General features: G+C 39.7%; 1 protein-coding gene across 6 annotated transcripts in view; it reads right to left on the minus strand.

The window, feature by feature from the left end:
• Positions 1-22,472, minus strand: part of wake (ankyrin repeat and fibronectin type III domain containing protein wide awake) — a 727,887-nt gene that overhangs the window by 37,419 nt on the left and 667,996 nt on the right. For all 6 annotated transcript variants that reach the window (XM_083110519.1, XM_083110521.1, XM_083110522.1 and 3 more), the window contains 2 exons: positions 9,662-9,740; positions 165-268 (listed from right to left, as the gene is read on the minus strand). In XM_083110519.1, the coding sequence (XP_082966645.1) occupies positions 165-268; positions 9,662-9,740 (183 nt within the window). The remainder of the gene's footprint in view (positions 1-164; positions 269-9,661; positions 9,741-22,472) is intronic.

Raw genomic sequence — 22,472 nt, forward strand, 5'->3', positions numbered from 1 at the left:
GTTGGCAGGACAACACAATGAACTTAGAACTCTGATATCATGACATTATGTTAACCAGTTACAGAGGCAGCTAACAAATTTAGCCAAGAAACGCAATATTAAAGCATGTGTTTGCATGTATGTGTACTAAATGAAAATTATATTATTTATAATAATTTACTCACATCTGTTGCCCTCCTGTGCTCCAAATGCTATGAGCATCTTGGCAAGTGGAAGATTATTGTTCAATACTGCAACATCCAAGGCAGACAAACCATCACTGTTAATACTGAAATGTGCAAATAAATGTAAATAGATTTTCAGATAAATATGATTAACAAACACACTGCTGGACCTATGACCAATGTCAGCCAAGTCATTTTAAAAAATCTTCTTCTCAGGAAGAACCACTATGATATTCCAAACACCAAAGAAAGAAAGAAAAAATCCACTTAGAATTTCTCCTAGAGTATTCACGTGAACTTTCGTGTGGCTTGATTTACTGTTGTGAATTCCTGGGCAACAGAGGAAGCAAACCATTCGAAGATCCACGTGAATGATTTAGAAGAAATTCTAAGCAGATGCAATTTTTCAAAACGAGAGGAATTTTCGAAAACGGATTGGCTGGTGTCAGCCAAAAGTCCAGCATGACTTTAAATACAATCTCGTTCTATGTAAATTAGTATATTTCTAAATAAAATAATGTATTGTCATGGTATAAATATTGCTGCCATGAATCGATGGCTATTAACTTCCATTTCAAAGCAAATACACATGTATATTTACTACTTAAATACAGTACAGTGTGTTTTAAAAGTCCTGCAGGATTTAAAAAAAAACATAACTTTTAAAGTAATAGGTTTATTACAATGAAATATTGTGTTACACAGAGGAAACTTTAAAATTAATGTTTGATGAGCAGTGGCATAGCAACATATCGCGAGGCCCTGGGCGAGATTAGAATGCGAGGCCACATTAGTTTTTAAATTTGAAATCTCAATGTGAATCGATAGAAAATCTTCAGCGATACATCAGCAGATTATCATATTTAAATAATAATAAATTACCAAAGAAAATTATATTTAATAATTTCACTCACCCTAAAAATGGCTTTCTTTGTTTTCCGGGAGCTGAAATATGAAGCTGTAGGACGGAAGTAAGAACTGCTTACATCATCCATTGCCTTCTTGACTTGCAAACAACCCAAGCATTTAAATGCCTCGCACTTGCCATCAAAATCGAGAGTGCAGGGTTGACAGAAAGAAGAAAAGCAAAACAATTTGCTTTTTATTCGAGAAAGGAATAAATGGGTAAAAATGTCCACGTAAGTTTGCTTAAATTTTTGCTTAAATGTTTCACATGAGAAATATGACAATAATTTTTTACTTTTTTCGGGTATCCTTAGGCTTAGAGCTACTATGTTTCGCCCCTGATTTGACGTATTATAACGTTTAACTAGAATTTAAAGCCAGATAAAAACAGAATGTTTTAATTTTATTGCCTACAAAAAATAACCTTTACAATCCTTTTTCCCTCACTCACCCAGCATCTCCACCACGTAACCTTCCTAGAAATAAGGAAGGGCTGCGAGAGGTAATTCATGTCGACTCAGGGAATGAAATAGGAGGATGTTCATCCTTGGCAAAAGGAATGAACGTACGCCTATGAATTTAAGTAGTCGAATTACAAAATACCCATTTATTCCCACTTATCTAATCACTTGCATACAACAACAGACAGATTCACATATAGGTGCTAGGTTGGTATAATTTATCTGGGATGTGCCAGGACCTTCTCCTGAATGGATCCCGTTGCCCGCTCTAATTCAACTGCTCTACCCTCGTTCTCTCTTTTACACCAAAACTACGATCATTCACCTCTCTACGTCAACACTCTTACCACCTCGTTCTTCCTTTTACACCAAAACTACGATCATTCACCTCTCTACGTCAACACCCTTACCACCTCGTTCTTCCTTTTACACCAAAACTACGATCATTCACCTCTCTACGTCAACACCCTTACTACCTCGTTCTTAGGGTTACCAGACGTCCGGATTTTCCCGGACATTGTCCTACATTTTAGCCTTATATCCGGCGTCCAGAAGGAATTTGAAAAATATCATAAATGTCCTACATTTTGAGCGTCACATAATATTAATTAGGAAAGTAGGTAACAGAAAAAATCATGCAAATTACAAGTCAATGGACTGCGCTTTCAAACTCAATGGTGAAATTTATTTTGATTCAGACATTGCCCAAAAAGAAAAAAGTTTGTCCTGCTATTAAAAATACGGAAAAACGGAAGCACTTAATGAAAGTTTTGGGACCACTTTCTGATAACGTCATTGTTCAATGCCTGAGCAGAATCTCTTGCCTTAGGGATTATACTGATGGAACAAGGTGTTGCCATTCTTATTCAATATAATTTGATTGTAAAGCAGGGGTATAGAGAACAAAGTTATTCAGGGTGTCTACCAGTCAAGAAAGTCATGGTAGCATAGGCGCCGACTCCATGGGGCTTGGGGGGGCTCGAGCCCCCCCCCCAATGTTAATGATGTGGGGGCAGAGCCCCCCAAATAATTTTGCTTAAGAGGATCTACTAATGTATTATTTTGCTTCTCTTGTAAAGTTTACTCTGAATTGTGCCACATGAACTTAACTTTAAATACACATTTGAAATGTTCTAGACCATGAAATTTGGGGGGGGGGCTGAGACCGCTAAACCATCAACTTTGGGGGGCTATGAACGGAGACAGAAAAACACATGACCTATTACTATATACTAAGTATATAATTATGAGTATTGTTAACATTTTTACTGAAGAGAGTTTCAAAATAACGAGGTGATATAACAATTATATCAGTATGTTGTTTAGTGAATTCTGAACAATTTGAGGTCGTAAACACGACTTTCAGGCAATATTGATATGTACGATATTTAGTTATCCTCGAAATCTCTTCCTCTAGTCCAAAGAATAAGGGGAAAATAATTCTAAAGTCTTTGAGTTTATTTAACACTGGCTTGCAGTAAAGTACGCAAGGAAAGCTTATGAAAAGTCTGTATTGCGAAAGCGGGAACGGCTATGATCAAAGGCATTATTGCTAAAGCACGGCGTGCTATGTGTTTATTTATTATTGGAAAATTAAATTTAAAAAGTAAAATATTGTAGCAAGAACAAAAAAGTAAAACTATTTGCCTGCGATTTGTGTTAGCATTTATGTAAATAATTAAATAAAACTGTTATATATTGTAAATATTCGCTATTTTTATGGGACGTCAACACTAAGGTTCTTTGCACCGGTCACATGTCCTTTCTTTACAAGTCTGTTGCGGACATTAAAACACGCCCATGCCCTCGCCGGGACTCGAACCCGAGACCTCCGGATCAAAGCGAGTTGAGCCGACCACCCAACACGCTCGGCATAAAACTGTTATGTTGTCCTCTTAATGTAAATAAATAGCCTACTTTTAAATAAAAATGTTAATTGTTATCTAAAAAACAAATGAGCAGACACACGTTTTTCATGTTACATTTCATTTGCATGAGGAATATAATAGCTGCTTAAGAACTGATATACGAAGACGTAATTTTTATTTTTAAAAAAGGGAGGGAGTGAGTCATTCATTCATTTATTTCAGTGATCAGAGCCCCCCCCCCCCAATAATTTTGACAGGTCGGCGCCCCTGCATGGTAGTCAAGAAAAAGTAAAGAAATCAACAAATAGGTCAAGTAGTCAATACAAGTAGTCAATAGTCATTTTTTCCCAAACATGCCACACGTCTATTTAATACATTTTTTGTATCAATCCCATGATACGCGAGGCCTCGGGCGGTCGCCCACTTCGCCCACCCCTTGCTACGCCACTGTTGATGAGGTTCCCCAACGTTGGGCTAACCGCACTGAAAATGGTTGGCCAAATAAGAACATACCGCTGGGCAATAGTAATTTTGGCTATGGTTCCAATGTTGGCCCAACGTGTGTCTTTTACGTTAGGCCAACATCATTACAAAAGAATACCACTTAAATTCGTACTGCACATGCAAAATAAGATGTCGTCAAGTGAAAATATATAATATTTATGAAATATCTTCTGTGATTTAGTCACAATCAGTGATTTTTTTCCCTAATAAACGTGAATATGCGCGCGCATTATGAATCTAGCTTTCAGTTGCTGCAGCATGAAGATTTACGTATTCCACCGAAATTGGCGTCATTTTTGGTGCACCAGTCTGATGCACGCTGGTGAAATCTGGAAAGCGCGGTGGGTAGTGATACACCAGCTGAAAATCTGACTTCCCGAGTGAATCATCCCAAGCAGATGATCTAGCCACAGTTGAAAAGGGGACTTTCTTAATTGCAGTCTGTGAAAAGGTTTTCAGTTTTACTGTACAGTTGTCAAAGTATTTATAGCATTTACACAATTTAGCCTCTGCTCTTTCTTACCCGGAGATTGCTTCAGAGACTTGATTTCAGCCAAATATTCCAAACTGCTTCTGAAAAGTGTCAACAGACATTCAATTCTGAAATTACTATTCCAAGAATAACAAAAAACAAAAAAAAACCGAGATAATTATCCTCGTATTATTACAGAGGAGGAGACACGCCATTGGCCTTGGGGGATGGGCACCCCTGGCTGGACCGCCCCCAAATTTACTTTCTGGATACTCCCTTGCCTAACGGTTGTGGTTATTTTGCAGGGGGTGCTATTCCGGCTTCCCGCGCTACGGCGGCACGTGAAAGTCTTCTGCTAGAGTGACGTCAAAAAGGGGAACCCTCAGCTGCGGGCCGCTTAATAACATGTAAAATCATACAAGTTTATCGCCTCATAGAGGCGATTATAACTCTTGGGAAGCAATATTTATAACATGTAGTTCTTCTTCACTGCTTTCCCGTACCTTCTCAAGTTAACTGAGGATGGCAAACGAACAAATTCATGCTGAATTCAGCAAAAAGGGAATCAATGTCTTTGGTTCTTTAACACTATTTGTCTACACTTCTACACGTAGCAATAAAGTTGGTTGGTTGGTTGATTGGTTGATTTGGTGTTTTAAGTCCACTTTATGCACAGTAAGGCTAATCGGGACTGGACCTACAGGTTAAAGTGCAATCCGAACCACCATGTGCCTTCACCGGGTATCGACCCCGGGACCCCTTGATTACGAGACACAGCAATGAAGTTAATTGATTATTAGATGAGAGTATCATCTTGAGACGAGCACAATAGATAGAACACCCGAAAAATCGTAAAGTGAAACAATTTGAAATGCCTGTGTGTGCTGGAGGGGGGGGTGGGAGTAGAGTCTCGTGCGCATATTTTCATGCAAATAGTTTACTAACTTAATTAATTATAGCGTGGACATAACTGCAACAGGATCGAGAGAGTAAGATTGAACGGAAAGGATTAAGTAAGTCCCTCTATATGTATATAACGGGTCTCCATGACAGCATAACGCTTTAGGAAGCCAGAGGCCCCAGTTCGAACCATAGTAAGGCATATAGCAATGTTTGTCTCATTCTACACTCATTAGTTCATCATTCATCCTCATAGTAGCGATCAACCCAGTAGAAATTCGTCTTTAAATGAACGACACATACATACATATTGATTTATTATTATTTCGTTTTTCTGCTACTTCTGGCTAATCGCGAAGATAAGGATGAATCGTGATAAGATGAGGCGGATGAAGGGACAATCATAAACATGTAAGGACAACACAATACGAGCCCCACCAAGGTTTATAATGGCCACGAGTCCAGACGCCAGAGCCTCGCTAGTCACTAGTATGTAAAATGCAGTGGTATGAGTCCTGTCGAGTTGCATCCACGGGAAGCTCCAAAATTTCGGTGTTGTGTGCGTGTGAGTAAAACTATTATTATTATGAAGTTACAGTTACGCAATAATAAGCGTCTAAGCCGTATGAATGCAAATATTTCCATCAGTTTCAATAATACGAATGTTTATAACAGTATCCTTTTTATTTAATTTTTATTTAACACGTAGTGTTTTTTTTTTATACGGAAGAAACATGCATCAAATTATGTCAATATATTGTACATATATTCAGGTAGTGTTGTATTTTAAAAATTTCCAGCAGTAGAATTTCAGCAACTTCTTTGCAGGGGCGACTTATTGTTGACAAGAATTAATTGAAGTTACTGCTGCATAACATAATAAGTACGAGTATATTGCAAAATCATAGAGAAAATGCAGTGGGTGGAGCATGTCTATGCAAATTATCCTAGTGGGGGAATTTTCTTTAAGAGGATTCTCTTAACTAGAGAGATAGCATTCCAAAACCTTTCCCTCTTTGAGCACTGCTGCCTCTCCTGTGAAAAAGTCTTGCGGGCGTCCTTGTCAAATTGCGTCATTAAGAGGCAAATATTTTTTTTCTTATTTTTGGGTTGCTTTCCTGTAACTTTTACCTAATTGGAAGGCGAGGATGAGTAATGAATAGATGAAATAGATGGACACCCGCAAAGGGACACAATGTCCAGGCGGGACTCGAGCCTTAAACCTTCGCTGGGTAGCGAGATCGTTACTGAACCAATTAACGTTCTCACTATTTCTATTTTGAGGGCCTCCCGGATGGCGTAGTGGTGGCGTCATCGCCTTATAATCGAGGGATCCCGGGTTCGGTACCCGGTGGAGGCACGTAGTGGTTCGGATCCCACTTTAAACTGTAGGTACAGTCCCAATTAGCCTCAATGTACATAAACTGGACTTAAAACGCCAATTCAATCAATCTGTTGTATTATTTCACCTCGCTTTTTGACATATAGAGCAAACTAGGGCAATGAAATGAAAATGAAAGATGAAATAGATAAGACACACAATGATACACACCCATGCCTCAACCAAGGTTCGCTTCTGAGTTCATAGAGCTTTACACTAGAGATTCCTCCAGGTAAGGGATATACGATAGACGATTTGACGTACACCGAGGGGGTTCATACCTGCAGTTGGGAACATTCAAATGGAAAGTAATTGCTTCCAGTTTCCGAAAGCGACATGGCTTTCATTGTTCGGTATAAGCCAACTTCGAGGCACAGATTTCTCCCAGATGTCAGAAAAATCTGCAGGTCCAGTAGTAGCGATCAGGTATTCGTTTACAGAAGTGCTTGTGCTGTTTGTCTTGAATATTAAAGCGAGTAATTTTAGGTCGTATTACGTGTATTCGGTGTCTGTACCATGAATAAGCGTGCCAAAGGTAAACATTCTTGTGCTGTTGCAGAGTGTACCAATTGGGGCTTTAAGGAATCTGCCACCACATCTGTTTCTATTTTGAGGGCCTCCCCGATGGCGTAGTGGTGGCGTCATCGCCTTATAAGAGGGATTCCGGTTCGGTACCCGGTGGAGGCACGTAGTGGTTCAGATATGGAAAAAGTTATTCAGTTTGAGATTGTGTTTGCATCCTTCCATGGGTCAGCTGTTTCCAAGCAACATAAAGTTATGGACACTCTAAAGACAGTACTTCAGTCAAAATTTCCTGAAGTTAACGAAAAGATTATTTCCCTGTATGTCAGAACAAGAACTTTTATTAGAATTCGACATTTGAATAAACTAATGAAACTCAAGTCCATGGAAGCAAGTGCAGCAAGAAAAAGACGACAGTGGGTAGCATCGTCTTCAAAATCATAAGTCTCCAGGAAGGGTAAGTTGTAATGAATTTTTATTCTTACTGATATTTATTTCCGCCTCGGCCTCCACCGTATAGTGATTGACAAATCACATTGCTAAACCAAGACAGAGGCCAGGCCTATTATTATTATTATTATTATTTATTATTTGAAGTAGGGTTCATGTATTTGTTATTTGACGTCGCTTTTTTACCACTTTTGGTTAATCGTGGCGATGAGTGTTGATCACATAAAATTGATGAAAGGGCAGGCACAAAGAACATCAATGACCACGACGTGACTCCAAGTCGGGAACTTCAGTGATGGGATTCAAAGTCGAACACGCGGTTGACCAGATTCGCCATCGAGCTGGCACGAGTTTCCTTGAATTTATTAAGGGATTACGCTTTCCCACGACATTGCATTTTATCCATTTATTATTTATTTATTAATTTCTAAAAAACATATTTTGATGTTACGGTTTTTTAAACACAAATCAGTTTAGGTAGAATATTTCTGCAATTTTACCATAGTGTAAACCTTAATGTAAGCGAAAGCATGTGTGCATCCATCACTAAAAGATTTTCACATCTACGAAAAAAAAAAAAATATCCAAAACCCATTTCCACCTCACTCAAGGATTATGTTAATTCAATTCAAATTGTACGCGGGTTCAGTGCCATGAATCTAACCTTTACTGAACAGAATGAGATTGGTTCATAGAATGTATCGCCGAAAATCAATTTCGCTGATATCCCGTTGTCGCTGTTCTATTTTCATTAGATACGAGCTCCAATTACCATTTTAATCCTTCGTTTTAAAAGTTATTCAAACACAAAAATAGTTATTGGGGGTCATTTTGAAGTTTTTTTTTTACTTCATTACTGTCTTCATTTGATTTTTTGATTTTCTAAGAATTTCGGGGGGCTGCAGCACCTTAAGCCCCCCCCCTGCGTACACCAGTGCTTGCCACACTCATCTAGCCTACGCTCCCATCAAATTTATCATTTCATCATTCATTTTTATTGTTGCGGTTAGCCTAAATACGTAGAAAAGCGACGTCATATAACAAGAGCGACAGCGACATCACTATGTATACTAGATATATAAATTATAATGAACAAATTATTAATAACAAACATCTGTGAAAATTTGAAGGTATGAAGGATAGTAAGTATTGGTGTGGTAGCGAAATATTTAATACGTAAAATTGTATTTATTTACCCATACGCAACTTCAGATTTCAATGTAGGGGCGATATAAGAGGATAGTCGTGATTACTTTTTGTTTGATTTGTATAACGCCATTTATTGTAATTGCGTGCTGTAAACTTCTTCATATTATTGCCTAGGTCTTATTCCTTGCGTTTTGCTTATTATTCTGCCTCAAATGGTTAATAGAACCAAGATATGGACAATTAAAAATGAAAATATTTCCCGTAAGCTTCCATTGCTACGCGAGCTTCGCCCCTTGACAGATCCCCTTGGTCACGTCAGAGCTCGTTGCGGCTTCTGGCCAATGGGAGAGCTCCGTGTCTCGGAATGCTCTTCCTAAAATACTTCTATATTCCTTGGTTATTTTGGTTGTTCATCGCCAGATCTCCAGCTGGACACCATTACGCCCAAACATTCTTAAATCCGAGAATTGCGTCCTGACAGTGCTCATCCGGAATATTGTGAATTACATTACGTATCTTGGAACGTCAGGTCGTCAATATCTGTCTGTTTCTGTGGATACACCTGGGCCTTGACATGTTCCCACAGCCAATAAACGCAACGAGTAAGGTCTGGTGATTTTAACTAGGCAAGCCACAACACGCACTGACCTTTCTCCTGCATTGACGCCATCTTGGAATCACGTGATCTGTTGATCACCTGCACACACGTCATTCAGCAGTGTAGGCTGAACAAAATTTTAAATTCTCCTCTACGTAAAAGAAAAGAACAACAATATTTCGTTGAAATAAACCTATTACTTTAAAGTTACAGCTTTATGAATCTTGCAGGACTTTTAAAACACGCTATATATACAGACCAAAATTAGCAAAAAGGTTTTTCCTACCTATTGATATCTACATCCGTGGATTCCAGTATAGTGCGTGCCTTATCTACTTGGCCATGTTCCACAGCGGCAAACAGTGCTGGAATGAGAAAATGAATGTGTTACTTCCGTTGACAAACAAACAATCAGGATTATTATATATAAAGAATCAACCGTGAGAAATCTGTTGACTGTTATTAATTTCAATCCAAAACTGAAAGTATGCTGTTTGTGAGTACTAGACAGACAGTTTTGAATTGTTTATTTACAATTTTCGCAAACTATTAACTTCTTGCTATCTAAAGGTTAAAGAAAGGGACAAGCAATATATTTTTTTCAGCAGGGAGAGGGAGCCTCTTTCCCCCCCGCCCTAATAGTATTGTCTCCCTAAAAACAACTGCTTCAAGTTGAAGTTATGTTCCTGCAATGCCCTCGCAATCCCCGGTCACACGGGCATAAAGGGAAACGAAGTAGTCTATGCTGCCTTCAAATATCCTGATGTTTTCTTCCACCTTCTGCCAGCCAGAGACCTGCAGAATGTGTTTCGTTGCTCCCTTCTTGGCACTTGACAGGAAGAGTGGAATGATGTAACGGGGAACAAGCTTCGTGGTATCAAGCCCACAATTGGTGCATGGTGTTACTCGTACCGTCCCTCCCGTCGAGACGAGGTCATCAGCCGTACGTCTCACCCATGGTCATTTACTGCAATGGCTGGATTCTCTAACATGTCGTGTAAACATAAAATTTACTCTCATTTTCAAATATTTCCACACCGATGAAACAGTTACTGGCAAAGCAATGGAGGAACGTATATTACTGATGCGACTGTTCAAACACACCATGCCTCGAATCCGTCTTCCGTGACACGCTCTGAAGACTGCAATGCATGCTCAACCAAACAGCTGAACAGCAATGGACAGCTGTTGGGATCCAAGCTCGCACGCGCACACCCTCCCTTAATTGGCCTCTGTTCGTTAAGTTATGAAACAATCAAAGGACGGTTCACGACCTTCCGTCACCCCCTCCCCTCCCCGAAGAAGTGGCATGGTTGTCGATGTTCTGCAATTCAACGAAAGCGTGGCAGGTGGGGTTGCACAGGGCAGCTACGTTGAAGACTTCCTCTGAAGATTAAAAAACATCTATTTCCACTCGAACTTTTTTTATGAGCATGCAACAACCCCCAACTGCCTATACAGACATCAACCCTTCAGCAAACAAAACCAGGCAACTTTTTCCACCTGTAGGATGCGCCAGGCCAATGACGTTTCAATTTTGCAAAATCTAATCAGCTTGTGAACACAACAAGCAGATGGCTCTCGCAAACGGTCAAAAGACAGGAGGAAATGATTAACACAAGACAACGACCGTTACATTTTTGTTTCATATCTCTTACTTGCTTGTTGCTTGCACTGTACAAGGGCACGCTGAAATCACATTTTACAACAATATTGAGCAGTGGTGTATTCGCCATGTTGCCGAGTTTACTGCCGGCAAACCATCTTTTTCATATATTTTTACACATTTAGCTTCAATATATGAGTAATTACTCATTATGTAAACTATTTAAACTTCTAAACCAGAATTTAAGTTTATTTTTTAAAGAACTTAAACATTGGTTTGTGTACGCCACTGACCGTTCTCCATCGCACTCGTCTAACGACCGAGTTTCCTTCTCGCGGGAAGCCGAAACGAGAGGCTATTTCAAAACACGGGGCCTGCGGGCTTCAGTTCCACCGCTGCAAACAGCGTTGGTGGGAGAACACTGTTGGTTCCTTTCTGCTTTCTGTGCCGCGCTTCGCAGAGGCAGTGTTGCTACATGCAGGAAATTTCTCTTGGTGAAGGGGAATCCAGGTTCAATTTTAGGTAAAAAGGCAATTATTAAAAATATACCAATTGCTGGATAATTAGAAGTTCTCGTACTTAAGTTCTTGTTTTACTTCCATGTCTGGATTGGTGTTCTATTTCTATTATATCTAATTAATCTAGATGGGGTGTATAATAAATATATACAATAAAAAAGATTTGTTGCGGTAACATATAGTATGTTATATACATACATCTTAACACTTCAAATCCGTTATTTTTCGACACAAGAGATGCAAAAAGGAAAATATAAGCTCAAGTATTATCCTGCAACAAACCATAATAATTTAATGTAATTATGAAAAGCTAAGTAATAATAACAATCAAGGGCGCCCGCGGGGGGGGGGGGGGGCAGGGGGGCACTTGTCCCCCGTGAAATTTAGGAAAGAGTTAATGTAATTCGAATGGTAAAATTGTAGCGACATTTTATAACAAAAAATATTGTTCTCTGTGACTTGCAGGCCGTAAAGCAATTATTATTATTGTATATAGATATACTACATATGTACTGTATGAAAATTACAAATGTACGCAATTTTTTTAAAAAAACATACAAAGTAGTAGTAGTAGTAGTAGTAATAATAATAGCAATAAATCTTGATAATGATAGTAATGAAAGTTTCTATGACTCTGCTCCTGACGAAAAAAAAATCCTGTGGGCGTCCATGATGATAATAATAATAATAATAATAATAATAATAATAGTTGGAATGCTTGCTAAGCAGTAGCGGCGAGTGGGTGCCGAAACTGGGGCGGGGCAAAGAAAGTTCACATTCTCCTGGTAGACAAGGAGACCATAACGTGAGGGCAAAAGTGGAAGGCAGGAATGCCACCCACGACCCCCTAATCATCGACATTGTTGCTGAGGAACTGCCTGCTAAAACATGCACTGAACCAGGTGCCTGCAGTCTCGTCTCACTCCTTGCTTTCGTTTTGAAGCCAGTGGGCGGAGCTTTAGTTTGTCTGCGTAAGATGGCCGCATCTACTTCAACCAATGACTTCACAGACAGAAGAACATCGCATCGGCTGCTGCAAGCGCACGCGGGCTGGAAGGAGCATGAAGTAGAATCCAACTACAAACGCAAATTTGAGGTTCACTTTACACTTAAATTCTACAAAACAAACCATAGCTAGCTTTATTTGCATAGGGAATATTATTCCTTCAGGTTTCCTGTCGCTTCTGTTAGTACAGCCGTGTGTTGAGCAGGCACCATTGCTTCCTAAATCTTATTCAAAAGTACACAAAATTACATGCTTTCTTCTGGCGTCTTCGAATGTTTTCGTCCGACTTCTCCGGTTCTGTCACGTGACCCGGCTTCAGAAACAGCGCTTAGTGCTTACTCCTGCCTTTCTTACCCCCATGCACTGAACGAACTGGTCAACGGGAAAAGGTTCCAGGAATAAGAAGATAATAAATTAAGTGGCGGGGGGGGGGGGGGGATGAGCTTCGGGAGCCTAGGAAGAATTATAAATTAAGAAAGATCCATAGTTCACGAAAAGTTTCGCTTTCCGCGTTAGAATATATTTTCAACCAAATATATTATATTTTTATGCCCGTGAATTACCAGATTAGAAGAAAACCATTCGCTGAATAGTTTACGTCGCCGAAGGGTAGACGACAGGCAAGAAAATGCGCTGGCAACGCTTTCACCCCTTACAGGCCGCGTTTCAGCAAGGTTTGGTGCAACTGTGCTGCTCCCGTGTGTTGTTAAGTTTCTTCTGTAGTTGTTATTAGCCCAGTAAATAAAGGGTTGTGAGCTCAAATAATTTATATAAAGCTAAAAATTTCAGGATTTGTTTTCCAAGTTATTTGGAATAACTTACTAAAAGTCGCGGAGAATCGCATGTGTGCGTCATCCTCAAAATGGCGGACAAAGATGGCGGCCAGTCGATATGAGTACAGTTCGGAATTTTGGTCATAGTTCGGAAATCATAAGTCGTAGTTCACTTGTGTAAAATTATTTGAACTCTAAAAACACCGAACTTTAACTCTAAGTGTAACAGTTTTGGATCCAATCACTTTTAAAGAATTTAATTTAAACCTGAAAAATGTAGGAATTTAGGCCATTACTCTGTCAGTTTATGTAAAAATCTCCTTATCGATTGAGAAATAGACGGTAAGAGTTGTAGTATTTTTAATGAGCTAATCATTACCTACAATTTTTAAAAAAGCTCGTTCAGATCGGATAAAAATTACCTCAGATATTTAATTTTGAAACAGATTGCGTTTCAAAGTTTTTTGTGTAATGAAAGTCTCTGCAACAAATTTGACTTGTATATCCTTTCCGAATCCACAGCATGGGAAGTAGCTGAATAAGTACGCCTCCTGAAGAATCAGTAACTGGTCTTCTGGTCCCCCGTCTGCGAACTCTAGCAGCAGAAATTGGATCTTCCTTCGGCAATCAAACAATAATTCCTTACACAAAAAAAAAAAAACAAAAATACATCGGCTTGTCCAGACTCGAAATCAAGTCTCTCTCTCCTCCAGATGGGACACTAATTCCTGGACTCAGACTGGCAGACTCAAACTTGGAAATATCATTACGCAGTTTGAACTCTACCACTATTGTCTAAAAAAGATGGGATTGACTTTGTATTTTCACTTGTTGCACCTATTTGTAACGACCACATGTTCTCATTTCCCGAAGCATTTGTGTCTGCCTAGGTTCTTATGTTGGTGTCGTCGACAAAAAGTTCATTTTCACTTACATGGCAAAAATCTACTCTACTCTGTTGTATGCAGTGAAAGACTGCAAGAAAATAGCGCAGAGCACCTGTGTTGTGACATTCGACCAGCCATTATACTGGAAAGCTCTTGGAAATTGTATCTGCAGCTGAAGAAACTTCTGAATTGTCCAAAGTTGTAGTGGGCTTAGGAGGTTTCCATTTACTTGTCATTTCTGGGCACGATCGGTACATTATGTCAGGAAGTGGTATAGAGGAACTTTGGGGTATGCTGTACGCCAAGACAACGGTAGTTAAAATGCTGAATGGCCATGCCTACTCAAGATCATTGAGAGCTCACTTCTTGACCCTGCTCGCCCTATACCAGCAGTTGCAGAGACATTTACAACCCATTGACGATATCACAAAATCTGAGATATGCGATCTTATTCAACAATCTCTGGATGGAGAAAACAATATCCAAGATTTGCAGGAAAATTAAACTATTCGACATGTGACAAACGATATCGAGGAAATCGAAGAAGGTGACTTTTCCCGAACTGAGAAACTCTGGATACAGTACATTGAGCAGATCAGAATCGTATTGCTGTTCATCCATGCAGATCGGTCAGAAGATTGGAAACTTCACTTGCATGCTATTAAATCAATGCTTCCGTATTATCACGTAGCTGGCCATCATTTCTATACAAAATGTGCCCATCACTATATTCAGAAGAGGAAAGTCGACAGCGTTCAATATACTCCAAAAAGATAAAGAATTGTGCATGTTAGTCAGCATCTTAAACCAACCAAACCTCAGGGCCTTCCCGATGGTGCACTGGTAGCGTCGTCGCCTTGTAATCAAGGGGTCTCGGGTTCGATACCCGGTGGAGGCACATAGTGGTTCGGATCCCACTTTAAAGTATAGATCCAGTCCCGATTAGCCTTAGTGCATAAAGTGGACTTAAAACACAAACTCAATCAACTCAACCGTGACAGTGATCGAAATTGATCGAATTGGAGAAACGTTTCTTATTTGCCTCTATGGAGGAGGAGACGTGTCCTCCCTGGACAGCCTGAGACATATCAGGTATAGCAAGGAAGTCGTTAAAAAGCTGTCTTCACATTTCAACTTGGCCACTTTGCCCCCTACCAGCGCGGCAGCTGCTCAGCACTTACTTCGAGTGTGTATCCAAGTCCAGGAGTGGAATGGACCAAGCATGAACCCAAACGAATGAGGTTGATGTGTCAAAGAGGGAGGGTATGCTGAATCTAGTACCCACAGAGCTACCACCAGCTCCAGCCGAAATACTAAAGTTACTTGATCTGTAAGTGCAAAGTGACTGCGAGAAAGGATTGTGAACGAGCAACATGTGAGTGTAAGAAAGCTGATCTCTAGCGTTCAAAGTTCTGTGCATTCTGCCAAGGAAGTTCCTGTACAAATGGCCAACTGGAAGACGAATCTATATTTAGATTATGACGAACACCAGCCCTAGAAAGCCCATATGTCAATCACAATGCCAATGGCCTATTTGCTGATGCATTCCGTAAGGTAACTGGTGAACCCTTAGAATTTCATCTTCACTAACCTGTTTCAAAATTAAATATCTGAGATAATTTTTATCCGATCTGAACGAGCTTTATTTAAAACTGTAGGTAATGATTAGCTCATTAAAAATACTACAACTCTTACCGTCTATTTCTTAATCGATAAGGAAATTTTTACATAAACTGCCAGAGTAAGAGCCAAAATTCCTACATTTTTCAGGTTTAAATGAATGTAAATTCTTTAAAAGTGATTGGATCCAAAACTGTTACAGTTAGAGTTAAAGTTAGGTGTTTTTAGAGTTCAAATTATTTTACACATGTGAACTACGACTTATCATTTCCGAACTGTACTCATATCGACTGGCCGCCATCTTTGTCCGCCATTTTGTGGATGACGCACACATGCGATTCTCCGCGACTTTTAATAAGTTATTCCAAATAACTTGAAAAACAAATCCTGAAATTTTTAGCTTTATATAAATTATTTGAGCTCGACCTCATTTATAGCCCTTTATTTACTGGGCTATATTGTTAATGAAGTGAGAAATGCTTAAAACCAAACGTCCGAATGGTGCTGAATTTCGAAGAAGGAAGAGGAAGCAAAGAAATATCCTAAGATGAATGTCTTTTTTCAACCTGGTAGCAGCAGTGATACAACTGAAAATATCAACAGTGGTGGGACTGGTCGTGGTGATTTACGTGCGTGTGGACAAACACGAGACACTGGTAACAATGGATTACCTAAAACAGAACTTGTAAATTTTTGCCAACTAAAGCCCGCATCACACGGAACTGGACCAGTAGGTATGCCCTAGTTGGCGCTGGACTGGCTACCCATTAGCTAGTTTTGGCCTCACACGATACTTATCAGCGTACTTGTCGATAGACTTTTGTTTCCATACGAGGGAAGTTGTAATGGCTGCCGTGTAACATGTAAACAATGTATCACTTCACATTTTTAAAAGCCGATAACTATTCAACCGAGAGGAAAAACGTTTCGTATAAAACGTTATTAGGTACAAAACAATGGCGCTCCTTAAATACATACTTTACAACGTTTACTGTACACGTATGGAAGCATATTTTAGTTGTTGCAAATGTAAACACCGTGCACTCCGCATAGATGGTATAACTCAACGCACCTTTCATGCTGTATACGTTATACATTGCTGGAGTAACACTCTGAAACCACAGCCAAAAACGCTCCTTTGCGCACTCACAGATTATCTTCACATGGCGAAACTTTGCTCTGATTGGCTGTTCCACAGAATCCAGTCGAGGAAAGCAAGTAGCAATTAGAACATGTCCTATTCCTCCAAACCAGTCAAGCAGTCAGCCAGGCGGCCATGATTGCTACCTAGAAAGTTAGTTCAGCGCCAACTAGGGCATTCCAACTAGAAATCCAGTTCCGTGTGATAGGGGCTTAAGTGAAAATGAACTGTTTGTCGACGACACCGACATAAGAACCTACGTAGACACAAATGCTTCGGAAAATGAGAAAAGAACATGTGGTCGTTACAAGAGGTGCAACAAGTGAAAATACAAAAGTCAATCCCATCTTTTTTAAACAATAGTGGTAGAGTTCTAACTGCGTAATGATATTTCTAAGTTTTGTAGGAGGGTGAAAAATTCATCTACAAAACTGGAATTTAAGGTTGATGTTTGGAGAAACAAATGTCTCTTTTCAGAAAGCCTTTTCTTCTTCTTTTCTTCAACGAGTAGGGGCGCACAACTGAAAGTTACGAGGAGGCCCAGAGCGTGTTAGTTACGCTTCCGGGAGAGAATAACATGAATTAATAAACCAGTTAACCTTTAGACCGCCGAGCGGGTTTTCGACAGTAACCTCTCTCTGGTCGCCGCCTTTGCGCCCGATTTTTAAATTTTACACTTATTTCAGAAAAAAAAAAAGTTATATCTCGGAGGCTATTTGAGCAATCTACTTCGCGTAACTTTTGTTTTGCAGCTAGAACATCAGGGCATGCAAACGTGCAGAAATTAAAATGCCAAAGCCAATAAGAGGGGTTAAGTGGGCCGCGGACCCCAACTTTCAATGAAAAAAAAATCATACAAAATGGGGAGTTTTTCACATATTCTATAATGTAATGCACCCAGGAACATGAAATGACTTTCATTTGGTTGAGAAAGGACCATTCTTTGAAAATAAGGCTAAAGTTTGCTTCCCCTTCCAAAAAATAGCGGGCGAAGAGGGGGCGAACTCCCCATTTTTATGATTTTTTCATTGAAAGTTAGGGACCGCGGCCCATCCAACCCCTTTTATTGCCTTTGGCATTTTGATACCTGCACGGTTGCATGCCCTGATGTTTTAACTGCAACACAAAAGTTACCCGAAGTAGATTGGTCAAATAGTCTACGAGTTATAACATTTTTTGTCAAATAAGTGTACACATTTAAAATTCGCGCCACCTTTCATACGTAACTTTGGAGTCGGGCGGGGAAGGGGGTACTGGGTGGGTGGGTTTTCTTTCACATGACATTTCAAAGTTTTATCTGAACATCTGTCAGCGTTTACAACCTCACATACAAGTATGAAGGTGCTAAAAGCACATGAACTTTTTAATCAGCACGATGGGTCACCAGTGACCTATCGGCCGACTACGCCTATATTTTCTATGGGTTACATGTGACCCATTGGCCGAGTAAAGGTTAAACATTTTGGGTACCTCGGCACACATGGCCATCTTGCACTCTTCAATGTATACGGAGCGGGGGGGTCCCCTTATCTAAAATCCTTACCGGAGTTAAAATAGGGGTGTAAAAAGCCCCCCTTGAGATAGGTTCAAAGTGCAGGTTGTAAAGTGACCTGCACAGGATATTACACAACACATTAAAAAGGTTACGTATGCAATAAAAACTTCCTCGAAGACAGTGGAAAAGGTCCGAACTTTTCAAAAAGTTCAAAACATTAGTTAAAACACTATCATCGTCTCCCAACATGCCTGCTAAATCGTCGTTGGAAAGGTTGAAAGTGTGTCTGAGAAAATTGAATACTTAAAACAATGTTAAACAACGAAATAAATACCTCAACGTGAGCTACTGCGTTTGGTACTAATAATTACATTATTGGTGGTGTTCTTTTTTTATTAAATAAACACCATCACATTCCTAAGAGAGAGCTCTACACCCCTAGGGACTAGATTCTGTGTAGCGGTGTCCAAACATAGGAAAATGCCCCTTGATGTGCACAGTGGTATTTTCCCACTTCGCAAGTACTTTTGCGAATTACAATTCCGAACAAACGTTCGCTGCAGCGTGTTTGAGCGGAGTCATCGTGAATGACGAGGAAGACACTATCAACAGTCGCTCTCTTCCGGCAGGAAACAGAGAATGGAATTTCCGTCCAGCAACGTAACAAACTAATCAGCCCTGCGTGATGTACGGCATGCACGGAATCCAGTCAGGAAATATTACATAGCTTCCTGACACTGGTAGTGTTTATGGACAAGCCGAGAGACCGTCCTAAGCCTTGACCAATGAAGGGCGCCAGTCGCAAAAATTTCAAATGACGTCACTTGTTTAATGGGGTGCAGTAAAACATACTGACTTTAAAAATAAAGTGGCAAAAAATGAAATTATGGCTTTCAGCATTGTGAATATTACGAATAATTTTACGAGCCCTGTTGATATACTTCTTGTTTCCCAAACCTCTGTGGCAAATTGGGTAGCGTAGCATTTCGCAAAGCCAGGGGTTATGGGTTCGTATCCCGGATAAGGCATGCATATCTCGTTGCGTTGGTTTCTTATCTATTTCAGTAATTCATAAATGAATACTTTCTATTTAGTACCGCGTGAGGGTTTCAGTTAACTTTTGGCCCCATAATTAGAGGCTAAAAATTCATAATATTTTGAAACTTTCTAACTTTTAATTGATTAGATGTTTTCTTCCAGTTTTGGCTAATCGCGATGAAAGTGATGAAATGGTGAAACTGATGAAGGAACACTCACAAAGAACAGCTATGCCCTGGCCGGGATTCGAATGCGGGACCCCTGACTACGTAGCGCGCTGTGCTAACCACTCCGCACGGAGGTCGGCCTAAATTAACTTTGCAAATTTATAAATTTTCATTAATATTATCATAAGATCGACCCAACATATGATTCTTAAATGGTCATCTTAAATAATACCCTGGGGGGATAGAGGGAGCCCAAAAGACTGGCAACAGTGTTACTCCCAAGTTTCATCGTTAATCCCGAAACTACTCGAGATACACTGCTATTTTGTGTAGTGAAAGATCTGAAAAATATCAGCTTCATGCCACAAAAATGTCAAGATCGTTTCGTCTGTGTCTGAGCAACACCGGCAGAAATCATGAGACCTCTGCCCCTCCCCATCCAAGTTCATTAGCCGAGCGAGGTTCTGTGGTGACCTCGTTGGCTGGCAGCAGGGTTGCCCTGAACAGAAAGGAGAGGAAAATTACAAAATTTATAGATGAAACGTAATTATTTTCCATGAAGCAAATGCAGTAATTAGAAACTCAAACAATAGATCGCGAGAAAAATGCGTTCCCAGTGCTGAGGAAAATGTACAACATTTTCTGTTTACTGATTCTCAAGATAATAGTGACCAAAACCTTACACCGTAGAAGGAAAGAGTGTAGGACTTTTAAGATGGCTTCTCTGCTTAATTTTGTTACAGTGGCGCCGCCATTTTTAGGGTTTCGAACTAAATGGAACTTTCATTTGTCCGCGAATGAGAAAAATAAAACATGGTGAGGATAAAGAATTGGGTTTATTTCTTATTATGGGCAACTGATAAATATGTATTTTGTTTATACAACTTGGTAAGGTGACGATGACCATAATTTCACGCGTCATATCCTGTTTTAGGAGAAATGCAAAGGATTACATTTTATGGTGGTGTTGTGTGAGAGCGAGGGTGAACACTGTTACCAAATGCAAGATTAAAGCAACGAATACTGAACCATGGCTTTAAATGCAAAGGATTACATTTTATGGTGGTGTTGTGTGAGAGCGAGGGTGAACACTGTTACCAAATGCAAGATTAAAGCAACGAATACTGAAAAATAGTACATTGACCACCAAACCATGGCTTTAAACAAGCGTAACGGTAATAAAAGTGTTGGAGCAGTGCAGGCACACAACGCTAATGTGTATTTTATATTGTATTTTGCGAGTGCATAAACTTTTTCCTAGTTTTGTGATAAAGGGACTTCTGGTCAATTGCAGGGGAATCTTCCGAAAATGGCTTGGTAACACTGAACGAAACCGGAAAATCATCACTTTGCTAACGCAGCTCGTAAAAATCAAGCGTACCTACTACTTGACAAGCTCCGACATTAAAACTTTGACAATTCGGTGTAGAAGAGCAACAAAACACGGGATTGCATGACAACCAGCATAAAATTTATGACTAAGGAGGGGATTCATAAAATGTAATAGCGATTGCATCGCTCTGTTATTCTCGGAGGAGGAATAATTTCGTCAAATTACATGGATTGAGTGATGCTGGTGCGAATTTTACCTCTTCGGAGGGAAATTTCAGGGAATGGTGAAGCGAAAGGCAACCAGAATTATTACGTGAAAGGTAAAACGCGGTAAATAAATGTATTCTTTCTTTCCTGACGTTATTCTTATGACTGTATTGTGTGTGGAAGCTCATACTATTAAACCTTGTCATATTTTTAAAATTGTTATCTTCACAACGATCGTCACAAGGAAATTTACTGTTCTTATATACAACATTTTCTCTAACACACACTTTGGAAATAAGCATGAAAGACTTCGCGGTGTACATGAAACTTGAGTAGGCTGGGACAAATTCTGAGAAATGTGGGTGTAAAAATGCATGGATGCATTTTAGAGGAAACGCTGGCAAACTACTTTTTCTCCGAAAAATTTGGTGAGGTGATTCCGAATATTTTCTTTGGCACTCTTATATTTTTTTTTTAATTTAAATGCTCCAAATCGCTAAAAAAAAGTGTAAAGTGAAATATGAATAATTAGGAAGTAAGAAGAACAATATAACAAACTTGGTGACGAGGATTAAGAGTTTGATGTGATAATTCAGAAGAGTTTGATTTTTAAATCTAGACTCGATGCTCTTTTCTACTAACTGCTAGACACAAAATGGCGGACATATAAAATGTGAAATAATGTAATTTTCGAGTTCCAGACATCATATACCTCCCCCCCCCCAAACGCACACGCAACCGATTTCTCTGAAATGCAATACCGATTCAGTTCTCTAAGATATACGTTTATTGTGAAAATTACAAGTTCAAATCTCTAAATTTATGGTAGCGAGAGTGCTCGTAACACTAGCAACTGACCTGACCTCCCCATGTTCCCTCTTTGTGGCGATTAATCTACAGAGGCTGAAAAATGACGTGCAACGAACCAAGGCACAAAAGCAACAATGCTAAAGCTAACCAAGAAAAGGTATCATTCGAACGCTACAACAGGTCCTTCAGTACATTAAAGACACCTGGAGGAAGTTCGTTCAGTCCTGAGCGTTGACATGCAGGCACTCACACCAGGGGCTATATTATGATCTGTGCTCACATTCAGCATTCCAATTCGAGAGTCCACGTTGCGGAAAGCTGCCTGGGACTATATAGAGGGCCTATATAGGGGGCCATCCGAAACCATATAAAGAAAGATATAAATGATCATAAAAATAGACGTTGTTAGATAGGTATGTAATGGGCACACTAAATCTGATGAACTTGACTCCGTGTGTTGCAAGTATGGAACCGTGGACACGCGTTGTAACGTCCAT

Source organism: Lepisma saccharinum, chromosome 24, assembly GCF_977018435.1.
Source record: "Lepisma saccharinum chromosome 24, izLepSacc3.1, whole genome shotgun sequence".
Classification (NCBI taxonomy): domain Eukaryota; kingdom Metazoa; phylum Arthropoda; class Insecta; order Zygentoma; family Lepismatidae; genus Lepisma; species Lepisma saccharinum.